General features: G+C 43.8%; 4 protein-coding genes across 5 annotated transcripts; 2 read left to right on the top strand and 2 right to left on the bottom strand.

Annotated features, from left to right (window-relative positions):
* On the bottom strand, window positions 1–4,540 carry LOC117568674 (protein deltex). Of its 2 annotated transcripts, none has more exons than XM_052008613.1 (5): window positions 4,384–4,540; window positions 3,570–4,262; window positions 1,559–2,941; window positions 1,343–1,485; window positions 1–1,279 (listed from the first exon to the last, which is right to left on the bottom strand). In XM_052008613.1, exons 2-5 carry the CDS (start codon window positions 4,074–4,076, stop codon window positions 979–981), a joined length of 2,334 nt encoding a protein of 777 aa, XP_051864573.1. In that variant the 5' UTR covers window positions 4,077–4,262; window positions 4,384–4,540; the 3' UTR covers window positions 1–978. The 2 variants fall into 2 exon arrangements, with proteins under 2 accessions (XP_051864573.1, XP_034105374.1); XM_034249483.2 differs by having other exon boundaries at window positions 3–1,279; window positions 1,343–1,488; window positions 4,384–4,539.
* A 598-nt stretch (window positions 4,541–5,138) lies between these two features.
* On the top strand, window positions 5,139–6,750 carry LOC117568952 (60S ribosomal protein L7a). The gene is made up of 4 exons (XM_034249894.2): window positions 5,139–5,296; window positions 5,524–5,647; window positions 5,713–6,083; window positions 6,330–6,750. The coding sequence occupies exons 1-4, from the start codon at window positions 5,282–5,284 to the stop codon at window positions 6,633–6,635; spliced, it is 816 nt and encodes a 271-aa protein (XP_034105785.1). The 5' UTR covers window positions 5,139–5,281; the 3' UTR covers window positions 6,636–6,750.
* A 397-nt stretch (window positions 6,751–7,147) lies between these two features.
* On the bottom strand, window positions 7,148–9,448 carry LOC117568859 (alanine--glyoxylate aminotransferase). Its single transcript, XM_034249750.1, has 3 exons — window positions 9,061–9,448; window positions 7,668–8,530; window positions 7,148–7,391 (listed from the first exon to the last, which is right to left on the bottom strand). Exons 1-3 carry the CDS (start codon window positions 9,208–9,210, stop codon window positions 7,223–7,225), a joined length of 1,182 nt encoding a protein of 393 aa, XP_034105641.1. The 5' UTR covers window positions 9,211–9,448; the 3' UTR covers window positions 7,148–7,222.
* Window positions 9,449–10,067: 619 nt separating this feature from the next.
* Window positions 10,068–13,334, top strand: LOC117568623 (probable RNA-binding protein 19). The gene is made up of 4 exons (XM_034249416.2): window positions 10,068–10,293; window positions 10,353–12,643; window positions 12,705–12,824; window positions 12,895–13,334. Exons 1-4 carry the CDS (start codon window positions 10,258–10,260, stop codon window positions 13,226–13,228), a joined length of 2,781 nt encoding a protein of 926 aa, XP_034105307.1. The 5' UTR covers window positions 10,068–10,257; the 3' UTR covers window positions 13,229–13,334.
* The last annotated feature ends 509 nt before the right edge of the window (window positions 13,335–13,843 follow it).

The raw sequence follows: 13,843 nt of genomic DNA, 5'->3' as shown, positions 1-13,843 counted from the left end.
TATTTAGCTTATAGCTCTGTTTAAGTACAATATTTAGAGCCAAAATTGAATTTAAGAACTTTTTCTGTTGTATGATTAAAATATATAAATTCATTTCGTTATTTTTTTGATTTGCATTTTTGCATTTATCTTAAAACAGAAAAGTAATTCTAAAAATCGTTTATAGCTCCAATTAAAGTGCTAATCAAGAGCTATAAGATTCATCTTTACTCAATATACAAAAAAATGTTTTGATATATAGTTTTTTCACTTTAAATAGTTTCACAGAGAATTAGCCATATAATCAGTCGAATGGTTTGAATATGAATGCACTTCATCAAATGCATTTTTATGGCTTATCTGAATCTGAGAAAACAGAAACAGACTTAAACACAAGCATTATAAATTCGAGATGAACATATGTTTAACAAATGCGAAATGCGATGCAATTTTGGCACAGCTTACAAACTAATAATGCTGCTTATGCGATACACAGACACAATTACTAAATATTGATTTAAAATACTAATAGGTGTCGTGTTGGGGGAAGCAAACTCTATATACTATATATATATATATAATAAATGTATATAATATGTAGTGTGGCAATACAGTGAGAACGTGTATCAATTAAATACAAAATAATATAATAATATAAAATCATATAAAATACAATACATGCATTTGCTTAACAACTATAAATTGGAAGAACAGTTCGTTACAGTTTCCTATTTTGAATGGAAGATGGAAATTGCATTTGCATTTGAGTTTTTTTTTTTTTTTGCTTTTTGTTGGGGATTGTCTTTTGTTTTTTAGTGTTCGAGCAGCTCGAACAATTAAACAATTATTTGTATATAAAAAAAAATATAGATTGCACACACATTGAGATTTTTGTTAGCAATAGAGTGAGAGAGAGAGAGAGTACTTAAAGAACATTGGAAGAATTCGTGTAATTGTGTGGAAGAGTTTGAGATTACTCGATTTTTGTTGTTGTGTTGTTCAATCCGTGACTCCTAGATGGACCAGCTGTTGCATGGTGCGCTGCAAATAGGTGGGATCCGGAAACATGTTGAACTGCGTCTTGTGATCGACGCTATTCCAGATGACCACATCCTCGCGACCCGTCGTCACCGAGCGTCCAATCGAGAAGAGCAAACGGCGATCGAAGGCGATCTTGAGGAAGCGCAACACTTTGCGGCCCAGCGGACAGTCGGGCAAATAGCAGATGCGTGGAAAGCCAACGGCAAAGAAGGCGCGACCCGGATGCGGATGCTCAGCGGTCTGCAGACCCGAGGCGATGCTACACAAGAGAGAAAGAAACAGATAATGAGTGAGAAAGAGAGAGATGGAAAGCAATACTCACTCGTAGACAATTTGAATGGTGTTCTGTCCCTCGTGACCGGGCAAATTCTTGCTGATGATGCTCCAGGACATGCTGCCAATAGGCTGATTGCCCACCTTCTCCCCATAGACGATGCCACACACGGGACACTCGATGAACAGATTCTGCTGCAAGACGGAGAGAGAGCAAATCAAATGTGAAATTGAACACGAATTAGAAGAAGACAAGAGACTTTACCTTATTCAGCTCGTTCTGCTGGGCAATGATCATGCCGTTGAGACACTGCAGATGCATCAAATGCTGGCAGCGACTCAACGATATGGCTGGATTCTGTGCCGAATGCACCAGCTCCTCCATGCACATGGGACACGGCTGAGCATTGGGCCACAGCGGTGGCTCCACCACCTTTACAAAGCGCGATATCATATCGCTGGCTGGGTCCACGCCCACAATCGAACCAGCGATTGATTGCTGTTGTAGTTGTTGCTGCTGCTGCTGTTGTTGCACCTGTTGCTGTTGTTGTTGTTGTTGCTGCTGTTGCTGTTGTTGCACCATCTGCTGTGGCAGGGGCGGCGGCACCGGGGCACGTTCACCCAGCGACGATGGCGGCAACGATGGCACAAATACCTCATCACTGCCCAGCGAACAGTCGAGCAGATCATTCACAGATATGGCAAAGTTACGGCTACGCAAGCTCTCCTTGCTCTCATGGCTCAGATACGTCGAGACGGTGTCCACACTCGGTCGCCTTCGATGCGACTTCACACTGTTCGTATCCGTATCGGAGGCACGCGTGCGCGAACGCGATCGATGCGAACCCAAGCGGCTGCTGCGCTGCGACTGCAACGAACCCTCCGAGCAGCGACTGTGATGGCTGTTCATCGATGAGGTCAACATGCTCTTGTTGCTGCCGTGCGCAAAGTGTTGCGGCACCTGATGTTGCTGCTGATGTTGGTGTTGCATCAAATGCAGCGTTGAGCCCGCCACATTCGAGGAACTAGCGGAGGCGCCGCCCACTAAATGTCCATTGCTGTGGCCATGATTGTGATTGTTGTTGTGGTTGTTGCTGCTGCTGCTGTGCTTCGTGCTGCTGCCAAAGATGTTGAGATTGTTGAGTATCTGACGCAGATTTGTGGTTGAGATTTCGCTGTGCTTTTTGTGTGGCTTCCTCTGCTGCTGTTGATGCTGCTGCTGTTGATGCTGTTGCTGATGATGCTGTTGCTGATGATGCTGTTGATGTTGCTGAAGATGTTGCTGCTGTTGCTGCAAATGTTGATGCTGCTGCTGCTGCTGATGGCTGTTGCTCACTGACATGGGCAACGGATGTTGCTGTCGATGCATTGGCGGCAACATTGTACCAATTTTGGGCAACGTATTGTTGCGTTGTTGTTGTTGCTGCTGCTGCTGCTGCTGTCCATTGCTGTTGGCATTGCTGTTGCTCGTTGTCTTCAACTGCAGCGCCTGCTGTGGCGTCAGCTTGACCAACGGATACGGCGCCTGCTGTGTACGGCGAATGCTGCGCAACGGACCGCTCGGCTGTCGCATTTGCGTCAGGTTGCAAAAGTTGATGGTGTATGGCAGGCTGATGTTTGTGTTGCACAGATCCAACGTTTGTTCTCCCTGCGTAGAAGAAAGTGGCAATCATTATCGTAGCTCACAAAAGTGGTCAAATAAAATCAATGGATTACTGTGCTTACTGTTCAAATTACATTTTAAGCATTTTACGAATCTTATGCATAGCGAACAAGTCTCGAAATTATTAATTATTTGTAAGATTATTTTAAAACTCGATAAGACAGTCAGTTAGTAGGATCCAAATTACATTTAACTTATTAGGTTATGATATCTAATGAATAATGTATTTAAAGTGATTTAAGAAAAGACAAAAACTAACTCGAGAGTTTCATTATAAAACTCAAGAGTGTAGGAAATTATTTCAAATTAGTTGTATACAATAATTCTCAAAGATGATAAAAGTTTCAAAAAAAAAAAAAATAATGGTTATCCGTGAATTTTCTTATAAACTCAATAAAAGAGAAATCATTTGAAATAATTGTAGACAAAAGATGTAGATTAACATTGGAATACATAGAATACATAGATTCAAATAATAGTTCACTTGAAATTAGTTGTATAAATGATTGCAGATCAATTTATATTAATTCACTGTTCACTACTCGAAGCCTGAAATGTACTACAATGGAGATAATAGTTTAAACTCGAGTGTCGCTTATCCGATGATACTCACACGCGCCCACGCATCCTCGATGATGCACTGCACATGCATGTTGTAGGGTCGCCAATCACAGCAGTTGCCACCGCTGCCGCTGCCACCGCCGATGTCCCCTCCGCTGCCACCCGCCGACCACTCCCACTTGGTGCCCTTGCCCGCCGGACTGCTGGGCGCATAGAGCATGCGTCGCACTCCGATCGTGAGAAGGCCTCCCGCTTCCGATTCGGTGTCCGACTCCTGTGTCATTGTCCGAACATTCACATAGTATTGCTCCAGGCTGGGATCCGCATCGCTCAACATGACGCGGGTTAATTTCTTGGCGTGCGCACGCTCCAAATGCTGGGACACTGCCGGAGAATATGGCAACCATTTGCCGCCGCCGCGCGATGCTTCAAATTCCCAGACACAAACGGCATGCGTATGATTGATGGTCATGGTTGATGATTGACCAGCAGCTCCACCACCACCAGCACCAGCAACTGAACCAGCTCCAACTGCAACACCAGCCACATTGCTGGCCATATTTTGTGTGAATTGCGTTGGTCACTTCATTTTAATGCAATATTTGCATTTATCATCAATCACTCAATCAGTCAGTCAGTTAGTTGATCAGTCAATAAGTGTGTTTTGGTTCTGATTCTCTTTCTCTGTTTTATGCATTTACATTTGAGCTGCTGACACTGCGACTGCGACTGCGACAATGCGACACTGCGACGAAGATGGAACACAAAATAAACAAAGAAATTAAAAATGGTGGCCCACACAGTATGCACAGGGGCAGGAGGGAGGAGAGTGTATGTGCATTGCAATCGCTCGTTGCATTCACTACCTTTTTTTAATTTGAGCATGCAATTTGATGTTTCACACAAAAATACACTGCGAATGATCTTCAACTTTAATTCGATCGCACTTTAATTAAATTTATATGCAAATTTCAACATTTTGGGCGCAAGCGCAAATGATAATTAGTGGTGGCGAAACATCGATAATACTATCGATGCATCGCTCTGCATGCAATATTATAAACATCGATTTCTTATATCAAACATCAAGGATTCGCGCAGTAAAAGTGACTTTCATCAATTAATTTATATAATTTCGCAGTATTAATTTTTGTTACGTCATATTTATTAATGCATTTTGTATTTAAATACAAAAAACATAAGAATTTTTATCTGGTTACACTTCATATAGTATATTGGTATATTTGTAAAGCACCTATAAAAAGGTGTATCATTTTGAACTCCTTGTTATTTTTAGGTTTTTCTCTCCGTAGACCCGTAAAATATATTCCCCTCAGCATTTGAGAATTTTCCGCAATTAACTATACTTCTATTAAAAAATAAAACGTTCGCATATTAATTCTAAAAACGAATGCGGCATAAATGCAAATGAAACGAAGATCGATAGCTGCAAGTTGAATTTCAAAATATATTAGAAATGGTCACACTACGAACTGCCATTTTCGGTATTATCGAGAAAGCAAACGAATGTATCGAGTACTATCGCATGCAACACTAAAAGCGCCATCTGGCCAAAGAAGTGGGCAAACTGTCAGAAATGCAACCCTGCTACCGACAAATGTCAACTTTGACAAGCTGGCGACTTCCGCGGCTCTCTCCATTCCTTTACCTTTCAGACGGGCAGACGTAAAGCTGGTCTTTTTAAACGACCTGCAAAATAATCTGCAAATTTTGTTAGCATCTCTCAATTAAAACCGCGTTAAAATGGTTGTCAAGAAGGTAAACACCGCTACCAAACTAAATGAACTAAACGTGCAATTGCAGTATTACGCGAAGTGAAATATTTTAGTTATTTATTTTTTTTATACATTTTTTTATTTGTGTTGTGTTTGTGTTTGTGAAACCGCAAGTGAACTAACTACTGCATACACATATGATGTATTTACATGATGCTTGCTATATGTGCGAGTGACGTACTAAACTGAAATTCATTTCAAACTTTGCAGCCCAGGCCAAAGAAGAAGCCAGTGACCAAGAAGGTGGCTCCAGCCCCATTGGCCGTTAAGAAGCCAGTTGTCAAGAAGGTTGTCAACCAGCTCTTCGAGAAGCGTCCCAAGAACTTTGGCATTGGTAAGTCTATCAATTATTCCATCTATCAATATGGCAACTAACGTGAGGCATTTTGTATGTTACAGGCCAAAATGTTCAGCCCAAGCGCGATTTGTCGCGTTTTGTGCGTTGGCCCAAATACATTCGCATCCAGCGCCAGAAGGCTGTGCTGCAGAAGCGTCTGAAGGTGCCACCACCAATCCATCAGTTCAGCCAGACACTGGACAAGACCACAGCTGTCAAACTGTTCAAGCTGCTCGAGAAATACCGTCCAGAGTCGCCTCTGGCCAAGAAGCAGCGCTTGAAGAAGCTGGCTGAGGCCAAGGCCAAGGGCAAGGAAGTCGAGCCCAAGAAGAAGCCCAGCTACGTTTCAGCCGGCACCAACACGGTGACCAAGCTGATTGAGCAGAAGAAAGCCCAACTGGTTGTCATCGCTCACGATGTCGATCCCCTTGAGGTGAGTGTACGATTTGGTAAACAAAGCCAGCCTGTCCCCCCCCCAACTAGATCTCAATATTTTCCAATGATGTGAAATTTGAATTTCTTCAACTGAAGCAAAACGTCTTATTAACAAGACGCATTTTGTTCAATGTGGTCAAATTGACAGCTGAGTACTTTGCCGACAATTGATATTTGAGTGTGGAACACGTGTTTCATCAGCTGTTTATACTAATGTAATGTTTTGTCTCATCTTGTTTTGCAGCTGGTTCTCTTCTTGCCCGCCCTCTGCCGCAAGATGGGCGTGCCCTACTGCATTGTGAAGGGCAAGGCTCGTCTGGGACGCTTGGTGCGTCGCAAGACCTGCACTGCCTTGGCTCTGACCACCGTCGACAACAACGACAAGGCCAACTTCGGCAAGGTGTTGGAGGCTGTCAAGACCAACTTCAATGAGCGTCACGAGGAGATCCGTCGTCACTGGGGCGGTGGTATTCTTGGCTCAAAGAGTTTGGCCCGCATCGCTAAGCTGGAACGCGCCAAGGCCCGTGAATTGGCCCAGAAACAGGGTTAAGACACAGTTCAGTTCAGCTGCTACTATTTTGTATACCTAATGCAAATAATATGGACGTTGATTTCCATACCAACAACAACAACAACAAATAAACATTTAAGTGTACAATTTTTAACTATTTTTTTTTCTATATGTATAGTGTGAGTGCTGTGGCGCTTGAACGCCGCGTGGGCGTTCAATAAATCAATAAGCTTCCAACTCTTGCGTGCTTTGTTTATGCTGCTAATAAGAAAGAAAACAAATCTTATTCAACATCATCCTAAAAAAATGATATAAATGCATTATCTTATCAAAAAGGAGCTTAAAACCGTTTTGTTTAACACATGTGTCGGAATGTGACCACACGGTATATTTAGTATTTTATACCACAGCTGATGTATTGTTTGAAACGTGCGCAAGCCATTGCGGTTAACAGTTCCATTTTGAGTTTAACATAATGCAAATACCAAAGTGGCAGTACGCTTTTGAATTGTGAGACGCGCTCTTCAATTGTATTCCAAAAAATGGTGTAATTTTCAATTATAAAAGATTTTATTGTTGTAAATGCAATTGTAACAAGAAGAATCGTATGTATGTACTAAGTGTAATTATATTTTGGAGCGTTCCACGGCGCGCAGCTTGATACTCTGAATGGCTTCGTTCAAAATGCTGAGCACCATGTCCACCTTTTCCAATGTGGCGTTCTCACCCATCAGGCCAATGCGGAAGACGTGTCCCACTGTGGGTCCAAGGCCGCCACTGATTTCCAGATTGTATCTGCAATGCAAAGAAGATGGAGAAAATTCAATATTGGTGTAGCACGAATTCCGTTGATAATGCGATCCAAGCAGAATGTTAATTCTAACAGCAGATCGTTTACAGAGTCGAATTAATGTTAAGACTCCAATTGGATGCTGTGAGTTGTAACAGTGATTGAGCAGCATGTTGACTGCCAAGTGAGTAATGTTATGAGACTACTGTTAATATGTTAGTGTTTAATGTTTTCATGTTAGCACTGCGCTCTCTCGCTCTCTCTCTGTCGCTCTCACTCACTTGCGCATGGCATAGTCGGCGACCTTCTTCCAGTCGACGCCAAAGGGCACTTTGATGGTGTTCACCGTGGGCAACCGATCCTTCTCCTGTTGCACAAACAACTCTAGGCCCAATTCCTCGATGCCTAGTTGCAGGCGAGCCGAGCACTCTCGATGACGCTGCACCACATTCTTCAATCCCATGGCGCAGAAGTTGGAAAGTGCCTCACGCAGGCCAAACAACAGCGTCGACGAGATGGTGTGATGATAGATCCTTGGCGTGCCATAGCAACCCCAATACTGCCCAATGAGCAGTATGTCAAAGTAGTACACTTTGGGCTTCGTCTTGCGCTGTTTGATGTGGGACAAGGCGCGTTTGCTGAACGAGATGGGCGTCAAGCCCGCTGGACCACCTAGGGACTTCTGTGAGCCGGTGTATGCCACATCCACCTTCCACTCGTCCATGAGGAAATCGGTGCCACCCAGCGATGCAACCGTATCCACAACAAGGAAGCAATCGTACTGCCTGCACAGCTCGCCAATCTCGGGAATGTGTCGCTGCAGAATGCCGGTCGATGAGTCGCCCTGGGCAATGAAGAAGACGCGCGGATTGTGCGTTTCGAAGGCGGCGCGTATCTCGTCCAGCGTCAGAGCGCGACCGAAACTCGCCTCCACGTAGCGCACATCGGCGCCATAGCGACGCGCCATATCGGCGGCACGATGACCCCAAACGCCCGAGATGCCCATCAGCACGACATCGTTGTCCTCGATGAGATTGCAGAGTGCGGCCTCCATGCCGCTGTGACCGGCGCCGCTGATGCACATTGTGGCATCGTTAAGTGTCTGGAATATGTACTTGATGCCTTCCTTTACCTCGTCCATGATCTGCAACGAAGCGTCTCATTAATTGCTTAAGTACTTTGCCCTCGCTCTTATCACTTCGAGAGACTCCCGACTACATTTCGACGGGAAACAGTTTGGGGAAGACGGTAAGTTGCTCTCGATTTACGATTGAAACTCAGTATATATATGTATATGAATATTGATTTATATAGGAATTTGAACAGGTTTAAATTGTTTTCTTTAAGCGTTGTCAATTTGTAGGTGTTAATAGTTCATTAACAACATAGATACAAAATGAAATATCTATATTTAAAGCACTTTGAAGGAAATCTAATTAAATTTCTGTTGTTCGAAACTAGATTTGAAAGAAATCATAGGAATCTAAATTGACGAAATGAAGAATAGTTTAGTAGTTTTGTTTCTTGTATAAATAGTTTGTTTAGCTGTGTATTTGTTCTATTAAGAATCAGTGATCTTGTATGATATCAAAATTTTAGATAATCATATCTTTAAACAAAGCCTTATCTTTACTCCTGGAATATAGAGCATAGACAATAGTAATGTTACTTTACCTGAAGGCACTCGGGATGCATGTGTCCGAGAACTGGATTGCTCATCGCTTCGAGCACACGCTGGGAGCAGTTGGAGGGTCCTGGACCCATCAACGTCTTGCTGGGCACAAACAGAGGACGCTTGAGGACTAAAGGTGGCGGCACTTCCATTTTGTACAGGAAATTTTAACAAGTCTCTCTAATTTTATGTTTTCTTCTGTTATTCTTTTTTTCTTTTTTTTTACGTAACAACAACAGTTTTATTGATGCTGTTATCACAAAAAACAAAAACGAGTCACGAAGATTTGTTTGTTGGCGAGAGGGAGAGAGAAAGAGCGAGAGGAAGGGAGCAAGAGTAGAAGATCACTCTCGTTGAAATCTAAAGATCTAACTGAAACGCTTTGGCAGCAGCTCGTGCGGCTTTATAGCTGCTGTTCAGAGTCGAGAACTGGGAGATCAGATTTTCTTATCACTACTGGAAATACATAGAGGCGCTAATGAACGCACTTGAACAAGTGGTAAGTGATCACTTTTCTCTTTCTCTGTCGCTCTTGCGATGCTATTGCGTCGTTCCGGAGAGTTCTTGGGCTATATCAAAAGGTTATAATCTCTGATTTATGGTGAAATTCGTGTGTGTGACGTCTCTTCTGCTCGAAGGAAGTGTAGAAATTGCTTAGCAAGAGAGAGAGAGAGAGAGAGTCACGTTCACCTGCTTCGCCTTTTCCTTTTCCACTGCTAATCACTGATAATGCAAAAGTGATTGATATGCCAAAATAGAGATAGAGCACAATGCATGTGCTAGCTAGCATTACAAATATTTACATATTATTTATAGACGGAATGATGCACAAACAATAGAAGCTACGACACGGAAATGGCAAAAGGGTTAAAGGGGTCATGCATCAAGGCCAGCATTAAACGTAAGTATCACAATTAATTCACAAATTACAGCAATATACAAATTTCCGTTAATATCGGCTGTGATGTTAATTTTAAATTTGCCGCCTTAACAGCACTGTTATTTTCAGATTTGCTCGCATTAACAGCACTGTTGAGTTAACAGCTTGTTGTTTGCTTCACAACACTACTTGTCAGCGTTGCCAGACTGCTTGCAATTGAACACAGCAATTCAGGCAACACGTGCGACCACCGTAAACAAAATGCATTGCCTGTAAACTTAATTTCATCACAATTTTGTAATTCGGAAGAGTGAAAAAAATGTCTCGTATTATAGTTAAACAATTGCCCAAGCAGGTGAGTGCAAGAAAACGTTCCGCAATTAACCTTATTTTAAAGCACACATTGATTTGCAGATCAGCGAGGAGAAGCTGCGCAATATTTTTGGTGCCAAAGGAACAATCACAGATTTGCAACTGAAATATACGGCCGATGGCAAATTTCGGCAATTCGGTTTCATTGGCTACAGCAGCGAGGCCGAGGCTGAAGCGGCCATCAAGCACTTTAACAACACTTGCATTCAAACAAGCCGCGTAAAGGTGGAATTATGTGCATCGCTGGGTAGCGAGGAGAAGCCACAATCGTGGAGCAAATACGCCAAGGATAGCAAAAAGAATCTGGAAAAACAGAAGGCAGCTGAGCAGCCTGCAGCAGACGAGGAGGACAAGAAACGAGAAAAGAACAAGCAGTCCAAAGTAGATACCATACTGGGCAAGCATAAAGATGATCCGGCATTCCAGGAGTTTATGCAAGCGCACGACAAGACACGCTCGTTGTGGGCCAACGATGCGGGACTAAACACTGCCGAAACAGCCAAAGATGATGATGATGAAGACGATGAGGAGGAGAAGGAGACGAATGCGGTTGCATCAAAGGGAAAAAGTGGAAGTGCCAGTAGCAACGTTGATGCTGCAGCGGAAAAGGAATCAGATGAGGACAATGACGATGACGATGATAACGAGGAGGAGGAAGAGGAGACTGGCGAAAAGTTGGCCGAGAAACCCATCAGTGATCTGGAGTACATGAAGTCCCTGATGGCGGGCAAGCAAAGCGAAACCTCAACAGCCAAGCCAAAGGCACAAACACCGAAAGCAGACAAGAGTAATTTGGAGCTGTTTACCATCAAGATGCACAATGTGCCATACAACATAAAGCGTCAGGATGTTATCAAGTTCTTCAAACCACTCAAACCGTATTCTGTGCGTTTGCCGAGCAAAGTGCATGGATTTTGCTATGTGGGCTTCAAGACGGAGAAGGATATGGCCAAGGGCATGCTGAAGAACAAGAGTTTCATCAAGGGTAAACAGGTGTTCTTCTCTGACTTTACCGAAAAGAACAAGCTGACCAAGGCGAATCGAAATGGTGAAACTGCAGCTGTTGGCGATGCGTCAGCAAGTGGCAGCAATGCTAAGTGGAAACAACAGCAGGATAGTTTGCGCAGCGAGGAGAACATCTCGGATTCCGGCCGCATCTTCTTTCGCAATCTGGCATACACCACAACGGAGGACGATCTCCAGCAGTTGTTCAAACAGTATGGTCCTGTGGTCGAGATCAATTTGCCAGTGGACAAGATTACGCGTCAAATCAAAGGCTTTGGCACCGTTACATTCATGATGCCCGAGCATGCGGTGCAAGCTTTTAATGCGCTCGACGGCAGCGATTTTCGTGGCCGACTGCTGCATCTGCTGCCCGGCAAGGAGCTGGACAATGCCGCCGACGAGCAGCGGGATATCGATAACGATGCAAGTCTTTCGTTTAAGCAGAAAAAGGCGCTGAAATTGAAGCAGAACGCACAGAAACCAATTGGATGGAACTCTTTGTTTCTGGGCGCCAATGCTGTGGCTGATCTACTGGCTAAGCAGTTCAACACCAGCAAGGAGCGCATCCTGGACACCAGCGAAGGTGGCAGCAGTGCTGCCGTTCGCCTGGCGCTCGGCGAAACGCAAATTGTCATCGAAATGAAAAAGTTCCTGGAGGAGGAAGGTGTGCGTCTCAGCGCCTTCGATGAACCCAATCAAAAGCGCTCCAACACTGTGATACTGGCTAAGAATTTGCCCGCTGCAACCGACATCAAGGAGCTGACGCCGCTGTTTAGCAAATTCGGTCCGATCGGACGCATTGTGCTGCCCCCAAGTGGCGTCACAGCGCTCATCGAGTTCTGCGAACCATCTGAAGCACGACTGGCCTTCAAGAGGCTGGCCTACACCAAGTTCAAGAGTGCTCCGCTGTATTTGGAATGGGCACCGGAGCATACGTTCACCAAGACACTAAACGGCGAGGCCATCATACCGAAGACCGAACCCAAAGAAGAGCCAGAAGTCAAGCAGGAGGAGCAGAAAAAAGAGACTGCAGTTGCAGAGGATGAGGATGATGAGCCGGAAGTGGAGACAACCATTTTCCTGCGTAATCTCAACTTTAAGACAACGTTGGAAACAGTGCGTAAGCACTTTCAGCACCTGGGCACCATTCACACTGTGGAAATAGCCAAGCGCAAGGATCCCCAGAACCCACGAGTCCTCAACTCAATGGGATGTGGCTTTATACAGTTTAAGAAAGCAGCAGTCGCCTCACGCGCTCTCAAAGACATGCAATTGACCCAAATTGATGGCAATCTAGTCGAGCTCAAGCGCAGCGATCGTGTGCTCAAGTAAATGACGAAATTCCCCTCATATGAACTGCAATAATATCAATTGATTATCTCTTTTTAGCACTCAGATTGATACCGGACGTCGTCGCCAGGTGGAGAAGAAGCAACAGAATGGCACCAAGATTCTCGTGCGAAATATTCCCTTCCAAGCGAATTATCGCGAGGTGCGCGACATATTCAAGTGAGTAGCCAGACAAAATAGGATTACTTCGTAAGCTAACATAACGTAATTTGTAATCATTATTGCACAGAGTTTTTGGCGAGCTGACGTCACTGCGCATGCCCAAAAAGATGACACCTGGCGAGGATTCACATCGTGGCTTTGGCTTCGTTGATTTTGTCAGCAAATCGGACGCAAAGCGTGCCTTTGATGCGGTAGGCGCCAGTACGCATTTGTATGGACGTCGTTTGGTACTGGAGTGGGCCTCCAAGGACGATCAAAACGATGTGGAGGAGTTGCGCAAGCGCACAGCAGCCAAATTTGATAATAATCAGGCGGCAGTGGAAGCAAAGCGCAGCCGTCGTGCCTTCTTCGATGTCGATAGCAACGTTCAACCGGTTGCTAACGAGGAGGACGAGGAATAATAGTTTTTAGCAAGGATAACTATTTAGGATATAAAATGTACATTATATAGATATGTATCTAAATCAAGAGAATATAATTCGTTAACTGCTTTTAATGTAAAGAAAAATTAAAATGCATTCTTTGCGGTATGTATAACAAAAAGAATATTCAAATTCATTGCATACTTTGGGGGTATTTTTGGCAGCTCAGAATTTTCTATTTATTGCCATATCTGGCCAGGATACTGCAGGATCTTCAAATGACGTGCCATTTTGAACTCACCGTTAGCATATCTATCGATTGGCATTCAAGGATTTTTAAAAATTTTTTAAATTTGCACCAAAAATTTTTACAGGGGTGAGCATAGAAAATTTGGCCATAAAACACAAAATGTCCTTTATCTCAGCCATTTTTATGACGATTTGCATGTCCTTCTCCAGATCGATATATATTGGTGTAAGTAATCGAATGACACTACAAAATCCCGGATTGTCCTTCAAACGGACGAGTTACAAGGACTTTTTCGTATATGAAAAAGTAGCTTTAACTTGGTAGTCCTTGGCAGGAAAAGGACGAAAGTAGTGTCAAACGATAGCGTTGAAATAGGACTATCAACTTGCCAAAGGACATTCAAA

This window comes from Drosophila albomicans, chromosome X (assembly GCF_009650485.2).
Source record: "Drosophila albomicans strain 15112-1751.03 chromosome X, ASM965048v2, whole genome shotgun sequence".
Classification (NCBI taxonomy): Eukaryota; Metazoa; Arthropoda; class Insecta; order Diptera; family Drosophilidae; genus Drosophila; species Drosophila albomicans.
This window is presented reverse-complemented; position numbering and strand designations above follow the sequence as displayed.

Excerpts from the sequence above, each read along its gene's own strand:
- LOC117568623 (XM_034249416.2), top strand. The coding sequence starts at position 10,258 with ATGTCTCGTATTATAGTTAAACAATTGCCCAAGCAG. Across the intron at positions 12,644-12,704 it reads CGCAGCGATCGTGTGCTCAA|CACTCAGATTGATACCGGAC; the intron begins GTAAATGACGAA and ends ATCTCTTTTTAG. Across the intron at positions 12,825-12,894 it reads GAGGTGCGCGACATATTCAA|AGTTTTTGGCGAGCTGACGT; the intron begins GTGAGTAGCCAG and ends ATTATTGCACAG.
- LOC117568952 (XM_034249894.2), top strand. Across the intron at positions 5,648-5,712 it reads TCCCAAGAACTTTGGCATTG|GCCAAAATGTTCAGCCCAAG; the intron begins GTAAGTCTATCA and ends TGTATGTTACAG. Across the intron at positions 6,084-6,329 it reads ACGATGTCGATCCCCTTGAG|CTGGTTCTCTTCTTGCCCGC; the intron begins GTGAGTGTACGA and ends CTTGTTTTGCAG.
- LOC117568859 (XM_034249750.1), bottom strand. The coding sequence starts at position 9,210 with ATGGAAGTGCCGCCACCTTTAGTCCTCAAGCGTCCTCTGTTTGTGCCC. Across the intron at positions 8,531-9,060 it reads TGCATCCCGAGTGCCTTCAG|ATCATGGACGAGGTAAAGGA; the intron begins GTAAAGTAACAT and ends GCTTCGTTGCAG. Across the intron at positions 7,392-7,667 it reads GCCGACTATGCCATGCGCAA|ATACAATCTGGAAATCAGTG; the intron begins GTGAGTGAGAGC and ends TTTGCATTGCAG.
- LOC117568674 (XM_034249483.2), bottom strand. The coding sequence starts at position 4,076 with ATGGCCAGCAATGTGGCTGGTGTTGCAGTTGGAGCTGGTTCAGTTGCT. Across the intron at positions 1,489-1,558 it reads AGCAGAACGAGCTGAATAAG|CAGAATCTGTTCATCGAGTG; the intron begins GTAAAGTCTCTT and ends TCCGTCTTGCAG. Across the intron at positions 1,280-1,342 it reads ACCATTCAAATTGTCTACGA|CATCGCCTCGGGTCTGCAGA; the intron begins GTGAGTATTGCT and ends TCTCTTGTGTAG.